Raw genomic sequence first — 26,262 nt, 5'->3', positions numbered from 1 at the left:
TATTCAATCTGATTTTCAAAAATAATAAATCATATCACGTAAAAATAGTCTATAAATGACACGTACCTATTTCAACTATTCCATATGTGTCATTGTTTTTGAAAATATACATAAAACCACATACATTAAGCACCTTGATATGGCACACAATCACTCATAATTATTCATACAAAAATAAACTATCTGTGGAAAAAGCCAAAAATTTGGGTGATGACAAGAAAGCCAATTCAACCTCAGAGACTCACTAATTATAAGGCTTATTATAAGGCTTGCTCTAATGGGAAATATATAAAATGCAATTAATATTTTCCTTTTCATTATTAAAAAATTGTAAATATTAAATACTATTAGAAATAGCAATTGCATCTGTTTAAAGTGCAGAAATGAAAATTTTAAAACGACATATCTCTCACTGTTTTGAGAGACAAACATATCATTTTCAATCTGAGACAAATTTCTTTTTAAAAAATCACAAGAGGTTTTAAATAATGTGAGCTTAACTGTATTTCTTACAGCGAACAATACTCACTTTTTCAATTAGCGCACTTTTACTGAAAACACCTCAACGCAGCACAACTTTTCACCTTTTTATCACGTGTGTTTTTTGGCCAATAAGCACAATTCATTGTTCCTGCAGCCAATCAGCCTTCAGAAATCGGATCCTGTAGTTTTATTGGTTAAGTTAGACCGGAATTAGTATAGAAACACATGTGGACAAAATTGCTGTTCACAGAACTGAACAGCAATGTAAAAATACAAGTCAGAGACATGTTTCAGCTGTATTTAAAGCTTTAAAGAGGTACGCATTGATTGTCATTCCATACGAAAAGCGAGCATTTTATTCCTCTGTTTAATAAATGTAAATGAAGTGCTCCTGCTTTTAGCTTGTTTTGCTAACTGAAAGCTTTTTCGTGTTGTGTTGTTTTCATTGCTAAGATGAGTTAAACCAAGGGCGTAGGTTCGGTCTAAGTTTTGGTGGGGACCTTGACACCCCCCTGGCAGCACAGTGAAATGCCCAAGAGCACCGAACATTTTTGAGAAGGGGGGGGGGAAACCACATTGGCTTAATAACCCCCTCCCCCCAACCATATCATACATCTTGTGTATACAACCAGATACAGTCATACTCAGCAGATCAGTTCAAGAACACTTTACTTTTTCCTTTACAAAATTCAGCAAACGTTACAAGTAAGATCAAAAGAAATATCCTCTGGATACAGCAAACACAATTGCAGATAAGAAGAAATCAATAATAAAAGAAAAAAGAAAAAATATTACATAATTAACAGACCTATTCTACCTCACATTCAGTGCTGACCTTACTAAACACCGGACTTTACAACAAATGCGTTGCGTGATAGATATCTAACTTATGGGTCCACTCACTGTACTTACAGCCGACGTAGCGAAATAACTTCTAATGTCTGTCCTTTTCTTTTTTGGTGGCGACATGGTCTCGGAGACTCAGAAGGAGACGCGTGTGCCCAGCTAGCCGCCGCCTTTTGCAGCTAATCAAAGAACGTCCGACGATTCAACTGACTCCCCCTCCCCCCCATCCCCCGACAGCACCGTTCCGACACGGTCTCGGAGGCTCATAATAAATGTCAAACTAAGAAGCTTCCGTTCCGCGCACCGCCTGTTGCTGCTAATCAAAGATCGTAGATCCACGTTCTTTGAGCCAATATGGCAAAATTGGTCGGGACTTTTTCATATCCCGTGAATATTGGTCGGGACATGTCCCTACCCAAACCTACGCCCATGAGTTAAACACACTATCCATTTTCAGCGTTCACCAAACACACTTTATAGTTTAAATACAAATTCTAATTAGTAGCACTGTGTCTTTCAGAAAGCATTCAGAATGGTTTTCTAATAGAAACTAAACAGTAACCTGCAAAGATGGAGACTGCTGCCCTGGTGGCTCCTATCACAGGTTTGGAGTTGTTTCAGGATCGGTTTCTGCTGACAGGTAAGTCACATTCTGTCACGTTAGAACCACACACTTCAATTAATGATACATGGTTTTTGGGTATGATTAAATAAAAAATATAAGACAAAGATATAAACACTGCTCATCACTCTGAACACACCATCCTCACGGTCAAGTGTGGTAGTAGCCGCATGTTGTGATGCTTTTCTTCAGCGAGGATAGGGATGTTGGTCAGAGTTGATAAGAAGATGGATAAAGCTAAATGCAGGCCAGTCCTGCAAGAAACCCAGTTTAAAAGCTGCAAAAGACTTGATACTGGATTGAAGGTTCACCTTAAAATGAGACAACACTAAACATATAGCCATATGTACAAAGGAATGGCCCAGTCAAAGTCCAGACCAAAATGAGAACAAGTGACAAGACTTGAAATTGCTCTTCACACCTCCATGCTTTCTGTCCAAACTGGCTTAGCTTGAGTTTTTCAAAGAATAAATGTCAAAATATTCTGTTTCTGTGTGTGCAAAGCCGGTAGAGACAAACCCCTAAAGACCTGCAGCTACAATTATTGCAAAAAGGTGGTTTGAGTACTGACTCATCAGGATTGAATATAAATGCATGCCACATTTTGTTTTAGAGTTTTACTTGTAATTTTGGAAACCATCATCAGTTGGCAGCGTTCTTCTTTTACTACCACATAAAGTGGATCATGTAATTAACCAATGAACTAGAGAAGCTGATGAGCAAAGACATTAGAGAAAAACTTCATATAATGATGCTGAAATCTTGATAATGTCAAAGTAATTAAAGGTAATCAAAATAACACACACATATATAAAAATATATATTTTTCTATTTTTTTAATGGTCTCATGCACTCTTACACCTTCTTCCCATTGTCCTTTGTGGCAGGTGAAGGACCAGTCTTGTCCGTGTACAGTCTCCTGCCCCGCCCGAATGTCGGTGCCTCGCTGACTATCCTGCAACATTATAGGATCCACGGGATCAGAGTGAGGAGCCGGGACACGGTGCCAACGCAGAGCTCCACCGTCTCAGGTGCTATGCATTAATTTTCAAACAGCGGAAAAATGTTTTGCCAGATTTTCTCTGAATCTGAATGTTGCACTTAAATGTTAAAAGTGTAAAAGTGGCACGTGCCACTTTTACAAAATATTTTGGCTTAAAATGTTGTTTTGAGCCTAAAACAAATCAGTTTTCTTTGCCCTTGTTGGGAAAAAAAATGGTGAAAGTGGTGCTTTATTAGAGATGCAGTAATTTTGCCAGCTCTGACACATAATGATGGTTTTTTGTTTGATTTTTTTTTCCTCTAAGGAATAAAAAACTAAGATATATGTATGTCAGATTACCTCTCTTTAGCCATTGAAGCATCTGTGCGGTCTGATTTTTATTACATTTAAAAAAGTTTTTTAAGGAAACTCTGGCTGATGTTGGTGCATCTCTAATCTTTATCAGCGGTAGGGGTTATTTGTAATATGTTTGTTCATTGCTTGTAAAAACGAGTGAACTCCGTTTAAGCTCACAAGTGTCTTGATCTGTTTGTCTATTTCTGATCTCTAGAGAAGAACTCTGCCTCTACAAGTAGCTTCTACGACCTCGCCATATTTGGAGGAAAGGCAGTGAGGCTCGTCAGGCTTTATTTAGAGTGCCAGGATGTGGAAACTCTTCGCTTGGAGGCCCTGGGGCCCCTGTTGGAGCTCCGGGACTGGGCCCTAGATGTCCGCTGGCTCTCCTCAGACAAGCAGTCCCTGCTCTGTGTTGCCGTTGCTCATAACGGCGCTCTTCTCCTGGACTCTACCACAGGAAGCGCCCTGGTTCAGTGCTCCTGCCTGGAGGGCTGCCTGCTGTACTCTGCCCTTCTTCTGGTGCATGACTCGTGGGCGGACACCGTCTTGGTTGGTGGGACTGTTTTCAACCAGATCATCATCTGGAAACCCGGTCTAGGTGATGAAGTGATCAACGCTGGTCACAAGGCTCCAATTGAGTCCAGACTGTTGGGTCACAGCGGGGTCATCTTCAGCGTCTCTTACCTCCAGGAGAACGGGTACCTCGCATCAGCGTCAGATGACCGCAGCATTCGGGTTTGGGGTGTCGGTGCCTTGGGCGGCCCTGGAGGGAAATGCGGAGACCCTAACCCGACGTGTTTAAGGGTCCTGTACGGCCACCAGGCCAGAGTCTTCTCGGTTCGTCTCTCAGGCAGATACGCGTTCAGCGGAGGAGAGGACGGCGCCTGTTTAGTCTGGGACTTGATAGAAGGGGGGAAGGTGATTCGAACGCTGAAGGGACACCGCGCGGGTGGGGTGCGTTCCCTAGCGGTCGGTGGGGGAACAGGAGATGGTGAGAGATGGGTGGCAACAGGAGGAGCAGACGGGGGGGTTAGGCTGTGGAAAGTAGGAGATGGTGAGGAGAAAGAGAGCCTGGAAGAGAAGCTAACAGACCTGAAGTTTCCAGGTCCTGCTCTTCCGAAAGTGGTTTGTCTAGTGGGAGGAGAGGAGGAGAAGACTTACTGGAGTCGGTTTTTGGTTTGTACTGACAGAGGGACAGTTTGCCAGTACAGCAGTGGGAGCTGGGAAACCATATGGGAAGGCCCAGCTGAGTTTTCATCATATTGTGTGATGGAGACAGTAACTGTGTTAGTGAGAAATGCAGCCACCTTGGTCACGTTGTGTGCTGTTGGGAACATCAGTGGCTCCATCCAGGTGTTTCCCACTTCCAGTCCTCTGTCTGGTGTACATCTTACAGGCAGACCAGGAAAGATCCATAGTGTCATTTGGAAAAAGGAAACGGATAATCTGTATTTACTCACATCAGGTGCCGAAGGATTCGTCTGTCGTTGGTGTGTCAAGGTAGAAATGACTGAAAACTGCTCATTAGTCCTAAGTGTGGAACCTCTTCCACCTTTTCTCCTCCCTCTCTGCTGCAAGCGCTGGCTCACAGCCGCCGTTCTCCTCCGGCGGCACTCCAACAAGGTGCTGTGGGTGTGTGGAGACCGGAGAGGGTCGCTGCTGTTGTTTCAGGAAGGGGAAAATGTTGAGCTAAACCAAACCGATCACGAGAAACTCGGTGAAGGCTCGCAGAGGAAAGAGGAAGAAGAGCGTGACTCTGCACTGCGGCCCCTGAGCTGCCTGTTCGGCGTGCACGGGAAACACGGCGTGACCTCGGTGTGCGAGTACCAGGGGTTGCTTTACAGCACCGGGAAGGATGGCTGTGTGAGGATCTTCAGGACTCGGCGTGAAGACGGCGAGTTTCGGCTGGAGCTGCTCAGAGTCCAACGGGCCTGCCGGGGCATGGAGTGGCTGGAGAGAGTTTTCATTCTTGAGTCTGAAATCAAGAAAGGAGAGGAACCGGAAAATGCGATCGGAGAGGAGCCGAGGGAGGCCAGATTCGTCATCGCCGGCTTCCACGGCGTCCACTTTGTGGTGTGGGACCCTGTGAGACAGGAGAGGCTGATGGCAGTGGCCTGTGGCGGCGGTCATCGCTCCTGGAGCCTCTGGCCGTCACACACAGGGGTTTGGCCCGGACGGGGGGCTTTGGTCTTCATCAAGCAGGGGGCTGTCCTGACTTCGCAGCCCCCAGGGGAAATGCTCGGCTGTGCTGGGGATGCAGGGAGAACTGGAGGATGGAGCTTGAGAGACGGCATTCATGGCAGGGGGATCTGGTGTGTGTGCAGGCTGGGAAGGATAGAAGAGACTGGAATTGACTCACAAGCAGCACGTACAGGAAGCAGCAAATCATATTGGGAGGTAGTGGTGACAGGAGGGGAGGACACTAGCTTAGCGGTCCTGGCTATAAACCCAGTTTCTGGGATCATCAAGGTTCTCTCGGTTCTTACCGACCACATCTCGGGCGTGCGAACAGCGACGGCGATAACGCGACCGCAGGGAGAGACTCTCTCCGCCCTGGTGCTGTCCGCCGGAGGCCGGGCTCAGATTCAATGTAATCGGCTGCTGGTCGCCTGGGACAGGCAGAGGCTGGCTCCTTCCTGTCAGGTGATCCAGGTGGCGAGCCACCGACTGGACGCGCAGTGGGAGAAGAAGCGGAACCGACACAAAACTGTGAAAATGGACCCAGAGTCAAGGCAAGTTTGGATAGGATGATTTAGATTGAGTTGATTCTTAATAATCCATTTATTTATTTATTCATTTATTTATTTAATAGAGCCATGTTGCTTTTCTAGCCAGGTGCAGTTTCATTTTGTAGGATTGAGATGTGGCCACCAGATGGCGCCAGTTAAAATGGACCAAAGGGATGTTTTTCAGTTCCTCTTTGTCAATGAGCTTAAGGATTTGAACAGAATAATAAAAGTGAGCAGAATCTTGACATGTCTGTATCATGACTCATAATTAAACAATGCAACTATTCCTTTATCTTAAAATGCAAAATATATAGATTTCTTTTTGTACAGTCTTGATTTAATTACTGTTCTGAGCAAAAAAATAGTCTTTTTTTAATCTCCATTAATGATTAATCAATTAATAAAATGATTAAATGCAATTTCAATAATTGATTCGTCACAATTAATCTGATTAATCATTTCAGGTTCACTGTCATCTTAGCACGTTAAGAACAGCCCTCTGATTGGTCAGACAGGTAATTTAGCCAATCTGACTTCATTACTCTGGAGGGACAACAAGGCGCTTCCAGAACAGAAAGATTTTCTCAGAAAATGTGGGGCTGAAATGTGTTCAAGCAAATGAAAATGACTGGATTTGTTCTTCAGATTTGAGGTTCTGGATAAAGTTTGTCCTCTTGGGTTTGGCCTTCTGCAGGTACATGTCCATAGAGGTTCTGCAGGAGGAGACGGGCTGCGTCCTCGTGGCTCTGTCCTGCAGTGACGGGGCACTCAGGTTAGTCTGGTTGATGAAGGCTTTTGAAGTGCTGTAATGTTTCTGAACGTGTTGATGACTGTCGGATGGGTCCGTATGGTGTCTTTACTTAATCAAGAGAGTAAATATTGTCTTTCAGTGTTTGGACTTGTGGATATGTGGTTCGAGTAATTTCGCTATGAAAACACGAGGAACAACCATTTTGGATGTGATAATTTGAACCTGGAAAAGTTTTGAATGTTGTAATTTGCTGGAAGTGGGAACCCTGCAGGTTATTCTGCTTTCGCAGAACATTTATACAAAATTAGGCTCAGCGAATTAGAATAAAACCAACCAACTATCTGTATAAGCTTTGGCTGCTCTCGTGTTTTACACACTTGCTATTTCTCCAGATTGTTTTCTGTCAGTGAAGGCGAAAATCAGATCGAGCTGCTGTGGGAGACGTTTTACCACCAGCGCTGTGTTCTCAGCGTCGCCACTTGCAGCCTGCAGGACGACAAAGGCAACAGGTGATCAAGTCTTTGCTTCATACATGCTACATTTGTAAGATGCTTGCATACATTCAGCACCGTCATGCATGTCGTATTTGTAATGATTTACTTCAACAGTTGTTTTCTTCAGTGTGGAACAAAACAACTTCAATGAATCTTTGAAAAAAGAGCTGGGTCCAGAAGTTTGTGAATGGTCTTGATTCCATTGGATCTAAAAAAAATATATATTCAGACATATATTATATAAACCCAAACATATAGAAACATTTCCACAAAATGCTTTAGCAAATGACAGCTTAATCGCTGATCACCTATAAGCTCCTAACTTATAGATGATCAGCGGTAGAATTGATAGTTGATTCAAATAGGTTGGTTTCTGATAAAAAGAATAAAAGATGACAATAAACTGAAACATACTGGAGTACCAGTGCCACTGTCATCACTGAAACCCTGTTAACATGGACTTGTTCACCAAATAGATGCAGCTTTTAAAGCAGCTTTCTATTAAAAGTGTCATGATTTACCCAATGACACTTCATGACAGCAGCCATAAACATTCATAAGGACTTCTTCATGTTCATAACAGGTGTTATGTCATATTTATGACACCGTCTCATCAGTCTTATGCACACCCCTTCAAATAAAATGTCGAGCCCGTTCTGTTTGAAGTTTTCATGTCCTCTCTCTCCGTGCATGAGTTTTTCAACAGTAATCCCCCGAAAGTGTAAATATATGCCATGTTTAATCATTCCACCTTGAAAAAAAAAGAAACAAAAAGCTGTTTTTAGACGTCCTTTAGCCGTGATGCAGGAATGTGTTTCCCTCCCACAGGTCCAGGCTCCTGCTCAGCGCAGCCACAGATGGAAACATCGCAGTGTGGCGTTTGACTGAAAGTCTGTCCGTGCCGGCCCAGGATCCAAGTGGCGCCGCAGCCCCGCCAATCCCCTGCCTCGTCATCCCCGCCCACCAGAGTGGCGTCAACTCATTGGCTGTTTGGGTGGAGAAACTGGGACAACAAGAGGACGGTTGCCTGGTAACAGTTGCGAGCGGAGGAGATGACGGGCAGCTGACGGTGTCCACAGTGAGGGCGCAGCACCTAGAAGACGGGGAGCCCGTGGGGAGCCGGGGGTTTTCTCAGACAGGCGACGATCGCGCCGCGCAGGATAATCCTTCCAACCAGTTTCAGCTTCGTCTGCACTGCCAGTTCAGCATCCCGCTGGCCCACGCTGCCTCCCTCACCGCCCTGAAGCTCCTGAGCCCCGGCCTCCTGGTCTCCACCTCCTCCGATCAGAGGGTTTGTCTGTGGAGAGTCAGCAGTACCGGCATCAGCCACAACGGGGCGCTGTGCTCCCACGTTGCAGATGCCACGGGGCTCGCCGTGTGGGAGGAGGAGGAGGAGGAAGAAGTGGATGAAATGATGGGGTCTGATGCAGTTTTGGAGGAAACAGTTGACCCAGTTTGTAAGACCGGCGAAGTGGAAGAGACAACCGATGACCCGGGGAATCCGGCGGAGGACCGAGACACCAGCACAGCTTCCTGTGAGGACAGGAAGAAGACGGCAAAGGTGGGATGGATCCTGGTCTGCGGCCACGGCTTCCAGCTCCTGCGACTCAGGAACGCTGGGATGGATGCAGAGACGTGGCAAAAGAAAAAGTGACTTCGGAGTTAGACGCCATAAATGCAGTCAGAGGATCAAAGCAGTCCATAATTTATTTTTAAGAGTTTCATTGATATATTTATCTTGACTGATGTTTTATAAATCAAACCAATTTTAATTAAAGGTCACCAATTTTCCATATTTCTTGTGCGTTGGTCTTTTTGCTACAAAAGCAATGCGTTTGTGGATGAATGAAGATGACGGGAATCTGTTTTAGAAACCGTTTTAACAGAATTAACGCAAAAACATTACAGTAAGTAGAGCTCAGCCAAAAATGATTCGACCACAACTACAAATTAGATTTATTGACAAATTAAACAAACTAATAGATGAATTAAATGAATCAATACAATTAATAGTACAAAATTTTATGAAATGAAACACAATTTGTTTCTAAAATTATTAAACTCCTTCATGACAAGCATGTCCAGCAGTTAGCACTGTTTTGCTTTGCCCTGCTGCAAACATTATGACCAGATGCATTTTAACTCTATTTTCATGTGGAAAATTCACAAACGTTTGAAATGAATCTGATTAATATGAGGCTCGCCTGTAAATAATAACGCTTGTGTTAAATGCTTATTCTAAATGTTGGCTCTAATCAGACCCTTCAATCAGTTTTGAGACTAGAAAGTGGGATTTAGATTTGAACTTGAACATAATCCTAGTGACAATAGTTTTACATAACTGGTTTTATTGCAAGAAACCTGAAGAACGGTTTGGACTTTTGCCAGTAACTCTAATTTGTAAAATGTGGTTTGTGCTCCAAGTGATCCCTTGGCTTTCATAAGCACAACAAACATTTGATTCTCATCAAGAGCTGCTTCAAATTTTTCTGGCTGTTTTTAAATTCATATTAAAAAGTATCTTGGCCCGTCGGTGGTATGTGCTCCAGGGAATGATGCCAGATTGTTCATTTATGGCCGTTCTGGGACTGTGTTTAGTCCTAATTAAAACAAATCCAGAACTGCTTATAGTGAGTATCCACAGTGTTTAGAAATATTGTTTAGAATGAGGAAGTATGATAGATGCTTTCTGTGTATAGCTACTCTACTCTATTTGAATGTTAGACCAGAAAAACATGCAGTTCCCTCGCATTTGCACACAGAAATGCATCGTCCGTTCCTGATATTAAATACCAAAACCAACCAGTGACATGTCCAGCTCCAGGCCACAATCAATGAGAAGAGCATCCTGCACAATTTCTCCAAACACAAAAAAATAATGTTTATTTCTTAGTCTCTAGTGGAAACCGTTGTCTTTTTATCTCCTAGTTTGTGGCGTTAAAATCCGACTTTTGCATATATCTTGCGTCTGTGCGTCTCAGAATGTAACTGCAGCTGCGTCATGAGCTGTGAGACAACTTGAACCTTGTTCGTTTGCGTCATGCTAAATGTCGAAGCCTGTCGATAAGAGGGTGAACACAGGCATATGGTAGCTTAAAGTCATCTGCCGGGAATTTCAGACCGTCACCTCTGTGTGAATGCAGTCTTACAGTGGATGCTCCGTGGTGTCGTCACTGGTTTTGCAAGCTCATAGTGGAGCCGTCTTTTCTTGTGAGGGTATGGAGAAAGTCCCCCTCTGTTAATCATTAACTAAATCACTAAGTCCAAATCGCCATCAACACATTTTCCTCGCAAAGAAACAGTGATGCTCTCAATATGTCGTCAGGGAAACTGATCAGAGGTGATCAGAAAATGAATGGGGGTCAATACAGGAAGAAAACCTGCAAAAGACGAGCCTTGTGTCAGAAGCATTTGAAATTGAAGGAGGCGTTGCATAAGTTCACCCTTCACAAAAACCAGCTCAGTTCACTCCCCCTCTTACTTAACCTTAACAACAACAGGCACAGCATAAATTAGTTTATGAATTATTAATAAAGCTCCGCTCAAATGTTTCCCTGCTTTATCTTTTGGAAAGCAAAAACAGTCCTAGGGTTGTTGACAGAAACTGACCTCGAGGTCATCATGTGAAAAACAGCTTCTAAGTTCTCTACAAAAGTTAATTACACTCATCAATAAACTAATTTGTCATATATTTGCTTTGCACCACTGAATTTTCAAAATAAAATAAAAAAACGTTACGACACCGCAACAGCGATCTCTGTGAAGGTTCACCAGGTTGAAAAGCCTAAACAGAGCCATCGCTTCGAAGGAAAGACTTAGCATTTATGTGGTTGAGCGGTACAGATTTTTTTTCTATGTCTAAACTTGGAAAAAAATCAGAGATTGTCTGATTGTAGCTGTGGATTGGCAATATGTTAGTATTTTTACTTTTCTTCCATCCGTTACGTGTGTAGCGTTAGCTGGTGGTTGCAAAACCTGCCTCAAGCAGATTGATATAGTTTATGCTGTTGAACCGTCACGTGCAAAACGTAGACAATCATTCTACGGTTAGACTATCATAGAAGGATTGTGTTGACGCAACTAGAACAACAATACTAGTCAGAACTGGAGCAGAAACTACACCAATGTGAACGCTGTGTTTCAAGCCGCAGTTCTTGTCATGGCGTGTTGGATTATCAACAGACTGGGCCTGTTGAAGAGTGCTTTTAAATCTTTTTTAAAGGTGTCGGTTTGTTACGTCTCCAAACGTCTGCCCTCAGACAACATATCTCCTGACTTCCTCTTCCTCACTTGGAGCATCATGGACATTTTCACTTTGTGAACTAAAACTGAAACCAGATAAATTGCTTCATTTCTTTTGTATTGGTTTGACATCATTGTTATCCACTGATGTCCAATCATAACATGATCCACTTCATCTTTTGGTTGTTTTTGTGACTGTTTTTCTTCTTTTTTTCTTTTCTTTTTTTTTTTGCCTTTCGACCTTCTTCTTTTACCTCTTACTCAATTTTAGACATTGAAATGAAAGATCTGCAGTGAGCTATAAACCAGAACACAACTGAAAAGGAAACGGTGAAAAAGTTAAAGTGCAGTGCATGCCCTTTAATTCATTTGACTGCTCTTGATAAGAGAAGTTTTAACCACGGGAGCCCCGTCATGCGCCAATTTGCATGCCACTTTATCTCCATGCATGGGGGGCTTTATTGAGGTTAGGGCAGACAGGCTGCAGGTATTCATGAATATATGAATATTTTATTATGATCTCAAATTACTTTTTGTCTCGTGCCCATCTCACTAACCTGCACTCGGCATGAAAGAGGAGAAAGAAAGCGAGGGGAAGCTTGAGTGATGGAGAAAACGGGGCCAAGTGGTTCTAGAGGAGGAGGGACATGAAGAGAAAGTTGATGAAAGCTCCTTGGATCCGGTTTCCTTTAGCGCCCTTTGTTCTCTGCTCTGTCATACATAAAGTAAAGAAAGGATGCGAGAAGAGTGAGGAAATGCGGAGCTGAAAACATAAATGTGATGTTAAGAAGAGCGAGGTCGATGTAGAGACGTTTCCTGCTGCACTGAAAGTCCCAGTTGTTTTTCTGGAAACCGCGTCAAAATAGAGGAAACAGAAAAAAGAAAAGAAAAAATCATCACACAAGACATTTTGGGACTAGATGCAGAGGAAGATGCCTGCCCAGGCCTGGATTTGTGTTTGTTTTTCGTTTTGTGGCTTAGGAGAAGGCTGTGTTGTGTAGTCCTTTTTCAGCCTTCCAACATGTGTGGAGAGAAGAAATAACTTATGGAATAGAGCCTGAGAAATGATCACCATCTGTAGTGATGAAGTGCCAGTAGGGGAACTGTTCCCATGAAGGATGTTTTGCATCACCCATGAGAGCGAGGCATAAGAGCGCAGCTGTCAAAAGTGGAGAACGAGCGACATTTTGCATCAGTCAAAGAGGTACACCCCCACACACACACACACACATTCACGCATTCATGCACTCAGAGGCTCCTGTCACTGTCTCTGTTTGTGTCCTCTGTTTACCCTCAGTGCCAATGTCCGTCTCAGAAATGTCAACTTTCTATAAAAGTAGATTTTTTTTTTCGCCGCTGTCAGGATGGTTTCAGACGCGGTAATGGCCGTTCCTCATCTCCCAGCTTCCCATTTCCCCCCAGAAAAACACTGGGAGCCCAGCTTGAGAGCAAAACTGCAAAGACTTTAAAGAGCATCCTGTGCACAAGCTTAAATGTCAAGCAGACCCCTGCAAACAGATTGAATTGTTTTATGAGAGAATATTCATGACATAAAGCTGGAACAGCAGCTTTATGTCAGACAGTTTTTCTATTTTCTCTGTTTTATTTTTTTATTCATTTTCAGAGATTATTAAACAAATTTTAACATCAGATAAAGTTTTAAAAATGCATATATGAAAATATGATATCATTCATTAATAGAAAAAAACTTATCCAAACTGAAATGTTTTTACCCACAAAATTAAATCCTGGAGTGAATCTGATTAACTTTTTTTTTTTTCATTTTCATTTAAAGAGCATTTATCCACAAATGCAGAGAACAAAACAGTGGGGTACCTCCTCAAGAGCCACAATAATTGTATATTTCAACTAAGGACACGGGGTGACAAATTAGTACAATTTATACTTTACATCCTTGATGTTTGTGTCTTAGTGCCTGTGAGATATTTCTGCCTGATTTGATGGAGCGTGAATTGATGACATGTTTTCAGGAAACCTCTAATGGCTTTGGAAAGTGATATTCAATTTTGCTTTCTGACTCCCCAGATTTATGATGCCTCGCAAACAAATGCCTATCATTGGTTCATCTGGGAGCAGAACTGGTAACGCTTTATACACACTGAGGTTTCAACACAGAGCAGGATCTTCATTGTCTGTGAATCTAACGCTCTAATACGAGGCTCACAACAACGGTCTCATAAAAATTAAGACAGTACGTCTGAGCTTTATTTTAAGGAAAAGTTTCGTTAGGGGTCATAACTCATCATATATTCAGCACCAACATCTGTCACTTACAAATTACCGCATGATGTTGATTATATAGTAATTTATTGAAAGCGGTGAGATGGACTTTAAATGTAACATTCTAGTGATTCCTGCTGAAACTCTGGCAGAAATGAAAGTCAGAGAAAAAGCTCACAATAACTCACCAAGGCACATAATGCATGTAATCTCTTCAAGGATATATCTCAAAAGTGTTTCTTTCTTTTCTGTTTTTCTGTGCGAACGCATACAGGCCCGCCTCCCTTTAATTCCACTGCTCTCCATCAACCACGCCTCACGAATCGCAAGAAACATAACCAGCAGCCCCAGACTTTGTCGTCCTCTCAGCATCACCCAGGACCTTCTTCCATCCTCCTCTCAGACAACGTAACACCGTGGGGTGGCCTTGCTCACTCCGAATCCTCCTTTACCATAACACCCCCAGCAATTACACCAACAAGACCCCCATCCGTCCCACCTGGTCCTCAGCTGACGGTTGCCGATCCTCATGAGGAGGAGGAGGAAAACGATGAATGTTCATGTTCAGGTTTCAGCTCCGAAATCTCATCTCCCTGCCTGTTGGTCCCTCGGAAAAACACAGGTGGGACATCAGACTATAGTTACTAAAGAATGACTGATTTCCTTTCTTTTCATTGATGCAAAGGACAAGAAAAGCATGCCTTTAAGCACTAAAGTGTCTACGTCACATTCCCAAAAGTATTCTGTGACACAGCCAAATTCAGACAATCCAAAACGTTCCTACTTGTATCCACCACCTGGGGATGTAGACTTCCTCTACAAACATTTGTGAAGCAATGGAGCTCAGCGAACTCCAGAGGTTGATAGGAAATCTCAAGTACAATAAGAACATTTGTGAGATGTATTCCCCGCTAAACTTATCTCCAAAGATATTTTAGTTAAAGACAAAACTGCGAGCCATGTAAGAATATTGATCAAATATTTCCACCAAGAGTCCCCAAAGGCACTAATTTCCCTTTGGGATCAATAAAGTATGTTTGGATTAAGCTGAATTAAAACTTTGTGAACCGTTTGCAGCTTCACCAGAAAGCATGAAACATCTCAATACTTTGGTCGATATGGCGTGTCTCGCACATGTTAACAGAAGGATGTGATCAATGTAACTTAAACGTTTTTTTGTTTGTTTGTTTGTTTGTTTTAACGACTGTCTTTCACTAACAGAAGCGTTGTCTGCTGTTTTGTGTGTAGGTGGAGTGGGCAGAAGGCTTCAGGCGAGAAGCAGGGTCGTACCTCAGTGCCAGGTTCCTCGCCTTCCACGCCTGCCGCCGCTGAATCCAATCACCGAGCTCAGCTTCTCTCGAAGCTTCACGTTTTCCTTCTTCGAGCTGCCGCTGCATCACTCCCCTCACTGTCGGGCAGAACGTGCCAGAAACCTCTTTCAGCTGCTGAAGCAGATACACTACTGAGGACTCTTTGCATTAAAGGACTGTGAAACAAATCTAAATGTCTGAATTGTCAAATTAATGGCGGTGAAGTGTCGTCTTAAGAAAACAACAAATACTCCGAACTTATAACTCTTCACTCCCATCACATGGGCACATTGTGTTGCATCTCGCATGCTTCGCTCGGTTTTGGCGTCAGTAAAACACCCATTAACAGGCCTATTGAGTGGATTGGACAGTTTCAAACTGCTGCTGTTCACGAATCCCTCCGGTTTCTCTCTGTCAACGTTAGGAGTGGAACACCTTAAAATAGACTCGAAGCGTCATATTTATTTCTCATTTAGTCCGTCGCTCTCTTTTTTTGTCTGCCTCTGCAAACATCCCTGAAAGCTGAGTCGGGATAATGCAGCCATTTATTGGCTCTGAAAGACTGCTGAAGGGGAAAGAAAGGGGCGATAAAATGGCATCAGTGTGCAGAGTTCAAGGCTGTCTTCCTCATTCCTTGAGTCACGTGTAACAGCTTGTGTAGCTCAGCGTGTGAACTACGCAACAGAACGATGCACTATCACAGTCACATGTGTGAACCCACTGTACTGATTCGGTTTCTCTCTGTTGGACGTTTCTCTATGTTGCTCACGTGCTCCTTTTGATTTCGCTGCAGCTCTTTCGAAAGTTACTTTTCGTCCTGTGAAGCGGTACGTTAAAGAAATCCTCACCCTTAGCAAAAGCAAAGAAACAGGTTGCATTTAAAATGACCAGGGATTTCAAATAGAAATATGAAGTTCTTATTGCAAACAGCAATTTGGGATGATGCACAGGTGCGTGTCCCAGGTGAGGGGTTGAAAAATAAGTCTTTGACCGTTTTTGTAGGAGGTGAAGGAACTCTAAAAGCTTTGCTGCTGGGCAGCTTCTTCCTGGTCAGACTTTTTTTTTTTTGGAACTAGACCATCTCAGACATTCCAAGCTCTGCTGGCTTTACATCTGTTTTTATCCTGTCATTGCTGCCTGACGTTCGTTGAGAGAAACAGTGGCGACAATCTGGCAACAGAAGTCAGTGTTCATCATCGTCCAGCTGCCTGTACATGAAGGTCCTGCAGCAAGTGGGAGCAATTTTATCACATGAGGACTTTGGATTCATAACTCATAACCATTTTTCCATCAAAACAACTATTGTAGTGTTGGACATTTTTAGGTCAGAAGGACCATCACCTCTTTGAATTCATGCATCTTTGAACAGACTTTCTTTAAAGATCACCCTGGATTTTTAGCTCCTTCCATGTTTACTGCAACTCTGATTAGATTCATGCTCCAGTTGAAAAAGCATCCTCATTGCTGCCACCACCGTGTTTCAGGTCAGGGGAGGTGTTTGTAGTTGAAACATGGCAAGGTTGATTAAAGCTTTAGGGGTGTGAATGCTTTTCCAAGGCTTTGTGTTAGCTTGGACATTTGGGGAAGGTTTCAGCCGATCAGCTGAACTTCTGGGATGGTTCTGCACTCTGGGTTATCTGTCACCTGCCGGGAAGAAAAATAGATTTACTTCTATCCCCATTTGATGCAAGGTGCTGTATGAGTGGTTTGAAAAGAAGCTGCCTTTCACCACATCTTGGAAACTTTTACTGAAGACACACACACTCAAAAAACACTGAGGAGACTCGTGTCCATAAGACGCGCCCAGATGGACAGATGCCACACTGTTAAACTGACGAGTGACTCATTATTATATAATAATCTGTTTTTATCTCCATAACCACCAATGAGCAGATACGATAGATATCTGCACCTGGCCGCCTATTAGTCATCCTTATCTCCTCTGATGGGGCTGGTGATAATTAAATCTGTGTGGCCTTTGTTTTAGTCGGGGCGGAGAATTCAGTCCAGTTCAAGGCTTGTAACTTAAACATGGAGAAAAGCAGAAAACAGAGCATATTGTCTGTAGATCTGTTAAGTACCTAAGTGAATGGACAGATGAATAGAAGGATTTTGTTGGCACACCGAGTGTGCACAGACAGATTTATTTAATGTTTAGACAGCCTAGTTGATATTCTGGTTTTTTAGTCAGAAATAGTTGCATTCATTGGTTTCATCTTGTCAGTGCAGATGGACGGTCCAGGTGGTGGGATGCAAACCGAGTGGGTCAGTAGAACTGGGTTATTTTTTTTTATGTTTGGCTTTCCACAACAAGATTTTATCAGTTTGGTCATATTTTATTGAATTTTGAATTGCTGTATTTTGAGCGCACACACACACACAAAGTAATTGTTTTTATTTATATTTACCCTGGTGCCGTGCGATGGACTGGTGACCTGTCCAGAGAGTGCCCCGCCTCTCGCCCACTGACCTCTGGAGAGAGCCACCAGAACCCCTTACGACTCCACTAGGGATAAACCTGTCAGATAATGGATGGATGGCTTAAACAATATATTAATCAGCTTGTTAATGTAGCTCCTTTCTCTTTAAACACCATGGAGTAGACTGCTTACAGTTTTTCTATTTGTGACATGGAGTCAGTGTGTCTGACTTTCTTCACTTTCCAGTTCCTGGACCAAAGATCCTTGCAAAAGTTTTAATGCAAAAATCCTCTGCAAAAGTTTGAGTATGGCATTAACCTCACATTATTTTAATGCTTTGGATGAATACAAAGAAGACCAAATTTGAGACGTGCAGCTTAACTTAATACTATTTGCCACTGGCATGTGTTTCTTTCAAATGTGCAGCTTATTGAACAAAGCCAATAATAAAGTGTGTTATTGGCTTTGGTATGTTAATCAGTTTCCTGCAGCCCTGAAACGCCTCAGATGTATTTGGTAAACAAGCTGAATTTAAACACAACGTCTGCCATTTTTAAACATCCTAAACTGCAATTTAAATCATGGGGTGATTTTGTCACTACTTCAACTAGAATATTTTGTAAAAAAAAAAAAAAAAAAAAAAAGCAAATCATTATTTTAGCAGGAATTGATTGTCCTTATTTTAATTTTTTCTCTATTTCTGTTCTTGTTCCTGGTTTTGTAGTGGCATGTCACATTTTAGAAATCAACTGAACCTTTTGATTTAAATGCAGCCAAGGCACCTGTTGATGCATGTTGAACACATATTTTGCTGCCACCTACCAGTCGGAGTGTGAACAACATCTGGCTGGAGTTCTGTGTTTGTTGTTATAGAGTTTCCTAACACTGTTTGGAAATAGCAATAATATTTATACCTGACACTGAAAAATGAATTTAAATATTATAACAAATAATACCTAATGTTGCTAATTTGCATCATACCTGAATGTTTAAGTACAGTTTGATATGTGTAGGTGTACTATGTGCATTATTCAAAGTGATAACCTCTACATAGCGTAGGATCTGTGTAAGAGCAAAACAGTTATTAGTTTATGTTTTATATGATTGTATGATAAACTTCTGAGGCTATATTTATACTGAAACTAAATGACATGCAGGGAGTCGTCTGTGTTTTTGCTTCCTCTGTGAATAAACAAATGAGGTCGAACTAATCAGACGTTTCCCACCTGCTGTTTAAAAGCAAGTTTTTTCTATTACTCAACATTATCAGATCTTATGTGAGGAGATGAAGGTGAAGTTGTGTTTTATTTATGACATTTTTATTGCTGCTCTCTTATCATTCTAGTAAATCAATAAACTGAAGCATCACGTTTGCTGGGCTGTTCTTACTCGAAAAAATGGATTGGTTTATGGATTCATGACTTGCAAATGTTTCCGAATGCCTTCCCTTTTTCTCCTTCAAGTTGTCCTTCGCTCTGTTTTGAAGCTAAACATTGCATCTATATTTAAATACACGCTCACAAACACACACTGACACGCAGGTCACTAGGCAACCTACGGTAGAGATAAGTACCTCGCCCAAGCGGCAGGAGGGAGCTGAAACTGAATCTGCAGCTTTTAGATTTCAATAAATCTGCACAGTCACTCTGAACACAAGAAGTACTAACGATAATTTCCTGCAGGTCTTTCATTGTTACTGTCAGGTGGCGCCCTGTCTGACGGGTCAGAGCTGCGTTTGAATAATCTCGTGTTCATGCATCATTTCCTCTTCTTGGCGTATCCAATCAAAACAAGAAAGGAGCAGAGGTTAGATCAGATGTAATTCCAGGGATTTTTCTGCGGGCCCAAACATATGCTGTCTTCATTTGAGAAGAATGTCAAGAGAAATCAGGTCCAAACTTCCTCTGCTCCCACTCACTCGCAGCAGGAGTCTCTGTGTGAGATACGTTTTCACATCTTAAAGCTCTTTGGAGTCTGACGGTATGTCGCAGAACTCGTACTGATGCAAACCGAGGAGGATATCAAAGCCTGGAAGTAAAGACAAATTGGCTTGTCTAGCTTTCATCTCATCACTTCTGTTTTGCTCACAACACGCAGGGTATCTGTTGTCCATTGTCTGACAAGAAAAAAAATTCACAGATACAGAGGTGGAGCACTTTTCAGGAAGCTGGATGTTAAAAAAAAACAAACAAAAAAAAACACCAAACTGGAACTTTTATTTGCAGCTTCGAAAAAATACTTTCCCATATATTTTAGGTATTTTTCTCGTCACATGAAGCATTTGGCAATGCACCCGCATATTTAAGGGTGGGGGAAACACTTCTGCTCCTGCTGCAGGAAAGGAAGGCAGAAAAAGTTGAGCAAATGCTGTGCGACAAATTTAGCCGTGGAGTGATGGGATTTAATAACATAATAATTCTTAATTGGATTCAGACAGTTAATATGCTGAGAGGCCTTGAGACTGATTGGCAGAGTCCCACTGACACGGCTCCTGATGATCTCCTGTGGACTGGCGTATGTGAAATGTCACCGGTGGGAAAAAGGTCACTAATGATTGTTCTACAGCTCATTTCTGGAAGCAAATATTCAACCTGATTTCAAGTGTGTAGCTGCATGAAATGCAAACTGCACATCGAGGACTGGAGAAGTATCTAGATCTCAATTCTTAAACATAATGGAAAAGCATTTAAAAAGTAGGTTTATGTTAAAGGCATAAATGTTTTGATGCTATATATATTTTGATATCCTTGCTGAATCCTTTTTCCTTTTGAAAGCGGCACTAAAATCCACAATTACGGTCAAAATTTTGCCAACCTCACACAAAACTCTGAACACAGCAATCAGGATACAGCCAAAACATGCTGAAAATAAATTTCAGGATTAAATCCACCATCTGTCACACACCAAAACACCAAACTGTCACCACAGGCAGTCTGTCTGGGCTCAGAGGATCCCTGAGTTTCTGTCAGTCCTCTCTGTTCTCTGCATTTTATTTTCTCCTCAGTCTGTTTAACGTGTGGCTGCTGTTCTGCTCTTCCCCCCCCAGTGGTCCATTATGCTTTAACTGCATCGCATACTGCTGGTTTCTTTGAGGAAGCCCCTCCATGAATAAACTTGGCATGTATTTGTTTTATTTGATTGATCCCAGAGCGAACTAGTTAACTAGTAAAGCCCTCAAAAGGCCACAAAATAACCACTTATTAAACTGTGCACTGTTTAAATATTGTTCTTTTACGATCTAACCCCTAGTTAATAACACATTTACATCTTTTTCTGGAATCTTTTTTTTTCCTGAGTGGGTGTTTAAACAATGATGGCACAAAAGAAATGGCTAATTGAGCTCCCTTTGTATCTGCTATTGTTGGCAAGAAAAAAGAAATTTATCTGTAAGAAGTGTTTTTAACTCACAGCTGTTCAAGATTGGATTTCTTTAATAAAAAGGATGTATCTTTTTATTTTAAGTGTAATTTTATTTTTATTTGTAAAAAAGTTTTTGTTTTAACCTTAGTAATGTAATTTTATCTATTTTATATTTTCTTTTGTTTTAATAGTGAAATAACTTTTAAGTTCCTAAAACTGTCTCGATCCCTGTTGCGATGTTTTTGTAGGTTTGGTGGTATGCAGATAGTTGTTTTTGGATGGTAGTGGAAAGCACAAGGATTGGCCCAATGTAAAAACTCGACCCAGATTCTGAAAAACATCTAAGTGATCTCCACGGGAAGGAATGCCAACAAACTGTCATTACGTCTGAGCAAAGTCCAAAGCGGTGGACAAAACAAAGCTGCCGAAACAGCAAACTTAAACAGAAGATCAGAAACAGAACAGTGGTCATGCAGAAGTGCTCTGACCAAACTTTTTCCACTTTTTGTCACATTGTAGACACCGTCTTCTGTGGATTTTGTTTGGATTTTATGTGAAATTCATATTTGGGAACTGGAAGGTTAAAAAGAAACAAAAAATAAAATAAAATTCTAAGAAATAGAAAGGAAAAAAAACACAAAGCTTTAATATATTCATATTGAGTCAATGCTTTGTAGAACCACATTTTACTCTATTTGGATCCTGCCACAGCAATGCATAGGGAGAGCTTGAAGCAATGCATGGAGGCGCCTATTGGTCTACTGTCAATAGAATGTATCTTTATTATTTGTTTTTCTTCTATTATTAGCACAAACATTAGCAGTGGTAGCATTAGCATTAGCCTTTTCCCTAAAATAAGCATGTTAGCTATTCATAAAGTGCTTAGCGTACTAAACACTTTTAGTATACTAAACATGCAGTCCCCTTGACAATAAATGGGACTAAATACACTGGTGTTTGTGGCTGTAAAGATTTTTTTTTTAACTTGTAGATTGAACACGATCATTGAAATATTAAAACATTTTCAACCTGTTTTAATTCATTTTTAATATGTTTGTGCAAGATATACAGCTCTAGAAAGAAAATGAGACATTACTTAAAATGATCGGTTTCTCTGACTTTACCTTTCGTAGGTAAATGTTTGAGTAAAATGAACTTTGATGTTTTATTCTACGAACTACTGACAACATGTCTCTGAAATTACAAGCACAAATTTAGGTTTTTTGTTTGTTTGTTGTTGTTTTTTTGCAGAAAATGAGAAATGGTCAAAATAATGAAAAAGATGCAGCTCAAATAATCCAAAGAAAACGAAGCTCATGTTCATTTAGAAGCAACGATGCTAATGTTTTGACTCAGGAAGAGTTCAGAAACCAATATTTGGTGGAATAACCAGTGAGGTTTTTAGTGGGGTTCAGTGCAGTGGGCTCCTCATTTTTCCCAGAGCTGCATATACGTAAGGTCAATAGATAACAATGTCAAGTAAAGTTTTTTATGATTGTCAGCAACCTTGGGACCAAATCAGAAAATGACTTAATGTTCCCTCTCTGGATTCCCCGGAGTGTTCTCTACTCTTTGCTGATCCAAACCACAACTTGCTCAACAGACAACCCAGGTGGTGTTTGCAACGCAGCCTTGTCGCAAAGATGCTCACTGCTTCATTTTCTTTTTTTCTCCCACTTTGCAAGATGAGAGAACAGAGAAAAGGGCGAAGTGCAGTTCGCAGATTCTTATTTATGATTCCTTCTGACCTTTTGATTCAGTTTTTGCCAAGGATTTTAACCCCAACAAAACCGTCCGGCTCCCTTTTGTCAGCCATCCAAACCAGAAGTTGCTATTTTAATTAAGCGTGATTGCTCGCTGTAGCTCCTCTCCATTCATCAGACACATCTGCGTCTTTTTATGATATGGGACACGACTAGACTGCATGCTGTAAACTCAAAATGTGATAAACATCCTCACCTGGCTGAGCGCACTCTTCAGTTTCAAGATAAGACATGCTGATAGACCTCTTATCTCTTCCTGTTTGCCTCCCTGTGTAAACACGTGCAAGAAGATGAAAACAGATTTATGATGTTCTCTGTGATTTTTATTTTTTTTTCCACATTGTGCGTTCTCAGACTGACCTGCTCAGGGAAGACCGGGCCGTGTTCGGTGTCCGTGTGCATGTGGTGGCATTTCTAAGACAAGTTTCCACATCCAGTTGTGACTCTTGACATCTTTTCCAATCCAATTCCAGTTTCCAATCACTCACCTTTGCTTTGCTAGGTGCACTTTTGTGCACCTAGCTTTTTTATTTTTTTTATTTTTTTACATTTTGTCTCATCAAAACTGAACCAAAAAAAATGGAGTAGTGAGGATTACATTTGTTTTTCGTCTCTTGGGTTCTTTTTAAGCACATTAAAAGTTTTAATCTTTCTTGTCATTTTTCCTAAAAACTTTATCAAGAATTTGACTTTAATTATGCTTCTCTTTATCTAGGTAAGACAACAAATCACACAGTAGGTAAAAGATAACGTTAATGTAAAGGTCTATCTTTAGATCCTAATTCATTGGTTGCTTCTGCTTTCCATAAATTATACCAAAAAAAAATATTATCCCAGTTATTTTTACAATTATGACTCATCTCTTTTCTTATTGGTTCTATAAACCAGAACATATCAGGACAGATTTTTAAGCCTTGGCAAAGTTCACCTCTTACACACGGAACAGGCTGTTCCAGCTGGAAGCTGTAAAAATGTTTACAAAATGTGCGAAATGGCCTGACTGCATGTTGTTTTCATTGAACAGTTTAGGCTGAGTCGAAATTCCCTCACAAATCAACAAGAAGAAACGACGTGACAGTGGCGCCGTCTTGTCAATGAGTAGCTGAACGAGCAAAACACGACTCCAAAACCAAGAGAATAAAGGTAAAGGTTAGACTTTGATGCCTTTTTAATTTGAATGTCTCACCACGGCGGGGAAAGAAACCAGGTCAAACCAAAGTTTCGTCTGTGCAAAGTTTTACCACCGCTCACAAGTAGGACAGGCATAAAAACAATTTTATGCTTCTCAGTTTATCTTTGCACCTCTTTCTGGGATTTTAATCCAGGCAGTTCAGTCAGGGTCCGACTGTTCTCCCTTTTCCATTGGTCGTATTTTACATTAAAATAAAAATCTTTAGCAATGCAAGACGGACCTTCACTTGAAAATCCTTTAAGGGTTTTAAATGATGCATATTAACTGGAGCTGGAATGATTATGTAACAAACTTTGACAAATAATAATTTGGTGTCCACATTTGAATACATGTGTAATTTCTCTGACAGACAGACAGACAGACAGACAGACAGACAGACAGACAGACAGACAGACAGACAGACAGACAGACAGACAGACAGACAGACAGACAGACAGACAGATAGATAGATAGATAGATAGATAGATAGATAGATAGATAGATAGATAGGAATAATAATACATTTTATTTGTAGGCGCCTTTCTTGACCCCCAAGGTCACCTTACACAGTCTAACATAAAACTGTGTAAGGTGCTATAGATGCTGTATTTAATACACAGTAAAAAATAAGTACAAAATAGTTTTTAAATGAGTGCAGTTGTAATCATGGTCAAACATAAAAATATATGTACACCCTCACTGATATTTGGTTAAATATGTTTAATAAGGCACATTTCTTGCAGCCATTGTCTGGCTTCTTGCACAGTTCTAGGTGGATATTTGGCCACTCTTCTGAGAGAGGTCACTGAGAGTGCTTGGTATTTTGGTTAGGTGCTACTTTTTAAGCAGGGATGTTAAATCTTCAACAAGGTTGAAGGTCTAGTCAGTTCTGGAAGGTTAACGTTTATTCACTCCAAAAACAGGTTTTGTTTGTGTTTGCGACCATTATCCTATAGGGAAACCCCGTGGTGTCAAAGTTCCCCTCATTTAACTTGAACTGTCACCTGTGACACAAGCTGAACTCTTCCCAGAAATGGAAGCTGTCAACACACCAGTGTCACCGTTAGGCAGAGCTACAAGTGCAAAAATTACAAGTGCTGGATGTCGACTCATACAATTATGGGATGCTAACGTGGGGGATTTTTTTTGTTTGTTTGTTTGTTTTACTGTACAGAAACAAATCCAGCATGAGCCACATTCGAAACGTCATGGAGCCACATTTACTGTCCAGAAGAAGACTTTAAACTGACTGGGAGTGCTGAGAAAACTCCAGAACCGTCTCCTCATAAGGAGAATGCAACAGAACCATGCAGCCACCACCGGTGCAGAGCTTGGTCTGGTGACCTGAAGGTGACAGAGTACGCTGTATGCAGAGAGAGATTAGGAGTTTTTAACAATGATTAAAAAAAGAATAAGTTACTTTTGTCCAAACAACATCCAGGACAGACATACACTACAGTTTTTTTTTACAAGCTTGCAAGTTTAGTATTCTTAGTCCTCAGTTAGCTTTTTAAGAACTATACTACAATTACAATCCATACCTTATTACCCAACTATATTTTTAATGCTGTTGCATATCTGTTTTTTTTTTATTAAAAATAACAATTAAAAATAAATACATCACTATTTAATTTTGAATAACTCTTTAGATGTTTTCACACTTGCTTGCTCGGTGACTGACCGTGAGTGGACCTGAGCTAAATGAGATGTGTCAGTGCTTGAGATGAACTCCTTAAAGACATTGATCATTAACCATGTGTCCATTAAGCCTTTCAATCATTAAGGCTAATCATAAATTACTCGGTAAACATTGCGTTAGTGTGCATTCGTGCTGCCTCCACGGCAGCATCGGGGCAGTGGTGAAACTCTTCATGAAAGTGATGTGGAAACTTTGAATAAAAATCCCTGGAAAGCTGCTTTTAGTTGAGGAAAATGCAACCTGACCTTTGAAACATGTGTGGCCGATAAAAGATTTCACAGTGAACATTGTTCCGAATGGCAGTCGTTTTGATTTAATTGTAAGTGTGCCTCTCAGCTCTCTGCATATTCAGTTTGTAAGTAGAAATTAGTGATGTTAATCCTTCTGTCGTGGAAGTTAATAAGTCTAAACCCTGTTTAGGCGAGCGGTGTCAGTTATTTAAAAGACTTTTCCACATTCCTTTGGCACAATTGTGAAACCAAATGAGCAAGGACACCATTGACAAGAGGGAAATTACACGCTAATCTTATCATAAATAATAATGAACAGATAAAACACATGTAAGAGCTTTTGCACAGTTTTAAAGAGTGCTTCATAAATTCTGCAGATCCGCATGTCCTTAAACTCACATCCACTTGGTTTACTTTTGCAGATTTTTTTAAAACATAGTCTTTGCATCATGTGAGTTATTGAAATTTTGAAAACTGGGATTGCAGTGTTAAAAAAGCAGTGTGCTGACTCATTTAGTCAGTAATAAAACACACGCACGCTTACACACACACACACACACAC

At 41.2% G+C, this 26,262-nt stretch overlaps 2 protein-coding genes across 2 annotated transcripts; both read left to right on the top strand.

Moving 5' to 3' along the window:
* The first annotated feature begins 693 nt into the window (after positions 1-693).
* On the top strand, positions 694-9,059 carry wdr6 (WD repeat domain 6). Its single transcript, XM_014995138.2, has 7 exons — positions 694-799; positions 1,850-1,969; positions 2,839-2,982; positions 3,505-6,022; positions 6,714-6,791; positions 7,163-7,279; positions 8,093-9,059. Exons 2-7 carry the CDS (start codon positions 1,900-1,902, stop codon positions 8,916-8,918), a joined length of 3,753 nt encoding a protein of 1,250 aa, XP_014850624.2. The 5' UTR covers positions 694-799; positions 1,850-1,899; the 3' UTR covers positions 8,919-9,059.
* Positions 9,060-13,462: 4,403 nt separating this feature from the next.
* Positions 13,463-15,795, top strand: LOC106922585 (uncharacterized). Its single transcript, XM_014995143.2, has 3 exons — positions 13,463-13,608; positions 14,022-14,369; positions 14,996-15,795. The coding sequence occupies exons 1-3, from the start codon at positions 13,557-13,559 to the stop codon at positions 15,211-15,213; spliced, it is 618 nt and encodes a 205-aa protein (XP_014850629.2). The 5' UTR covers positions 13,463-13,556; the 3' UTR covers positions 15,214-15,795.
* The last annotated feature ends 10,467 nt before the right edge of the window (positions 15,796-26,262 follow it).

Source organism: Poecilia mexicana, unplaced genomic scaffold, assembly GCF_051168715.1.
Source record: "Poecilia mexicana isolate PSO_F unplaced genomic scaffold, ASM5116871v1 scaffold_7, whole genome shotgun sequence".
Classification (NCBI taxonomy): domain Eukaryota; kingdom Metazoa; phylum Chordata; class Actinopteri; order Cyprinodontiformes; family Poeciliidae; genus Poecilia; species Poecilia mexicana.
This window is presented reverse-complemented; position numbering and strand designations above follow the sequence as displayed.

What these genes read in the sequence shown, in the direction of transcription:
- LOC106922585 (XM_014995143.2), top strand. Translation starts at nt 13,557, where the DNA reads ATGATGCCTCGCAAACAAATGCCTATCATTGGTTCATCTGGGAGCAGA. An exon ending in TTCATCTGGGAGCAGAACTG is followed by an intron (nt 13,609 to 14,021) that starts GTAACGCTTTAT and finishes GAACGCATACAG; the next exon opens with GCCCGCCTCCCTTTAATTCC. An exon ending in GGTCCCTCGGAAAAACACAG is followed by an intron (nt 14,370 to 14,995) that starts GTGGGACATCAG and finishes TTTTGTGTGTAG; the next exon opens with GTGGAGTGGGCAGAAGGCTT.
- wdr6 (XM_014995138.2), top strand. Translation starts at nt 1,900, where the DNA reads ATGGAGACTGCTGCCCTGGTGGCTCCTATCACAGGTTTGGAGTTGTTT. An exon ending in TGCAGTGACGGGGCACTCAG is followed by an intron (nt 6,792 to 7,162) that starts GTTAGTCTGGTT and finishes CTATTTCTCCAG; the next exon opens with ATTGTTTTCTGTCAGTGAAG. An exon ending in CAGGACGACAAAGGCAACAG is followed by an intron (nt 7,280 to 8,092) that starts GTGATCAAGTCT and finishes TCCCTCCCACAG; the next exon opens with GTCCAGGCTCCTGCTCAGCG.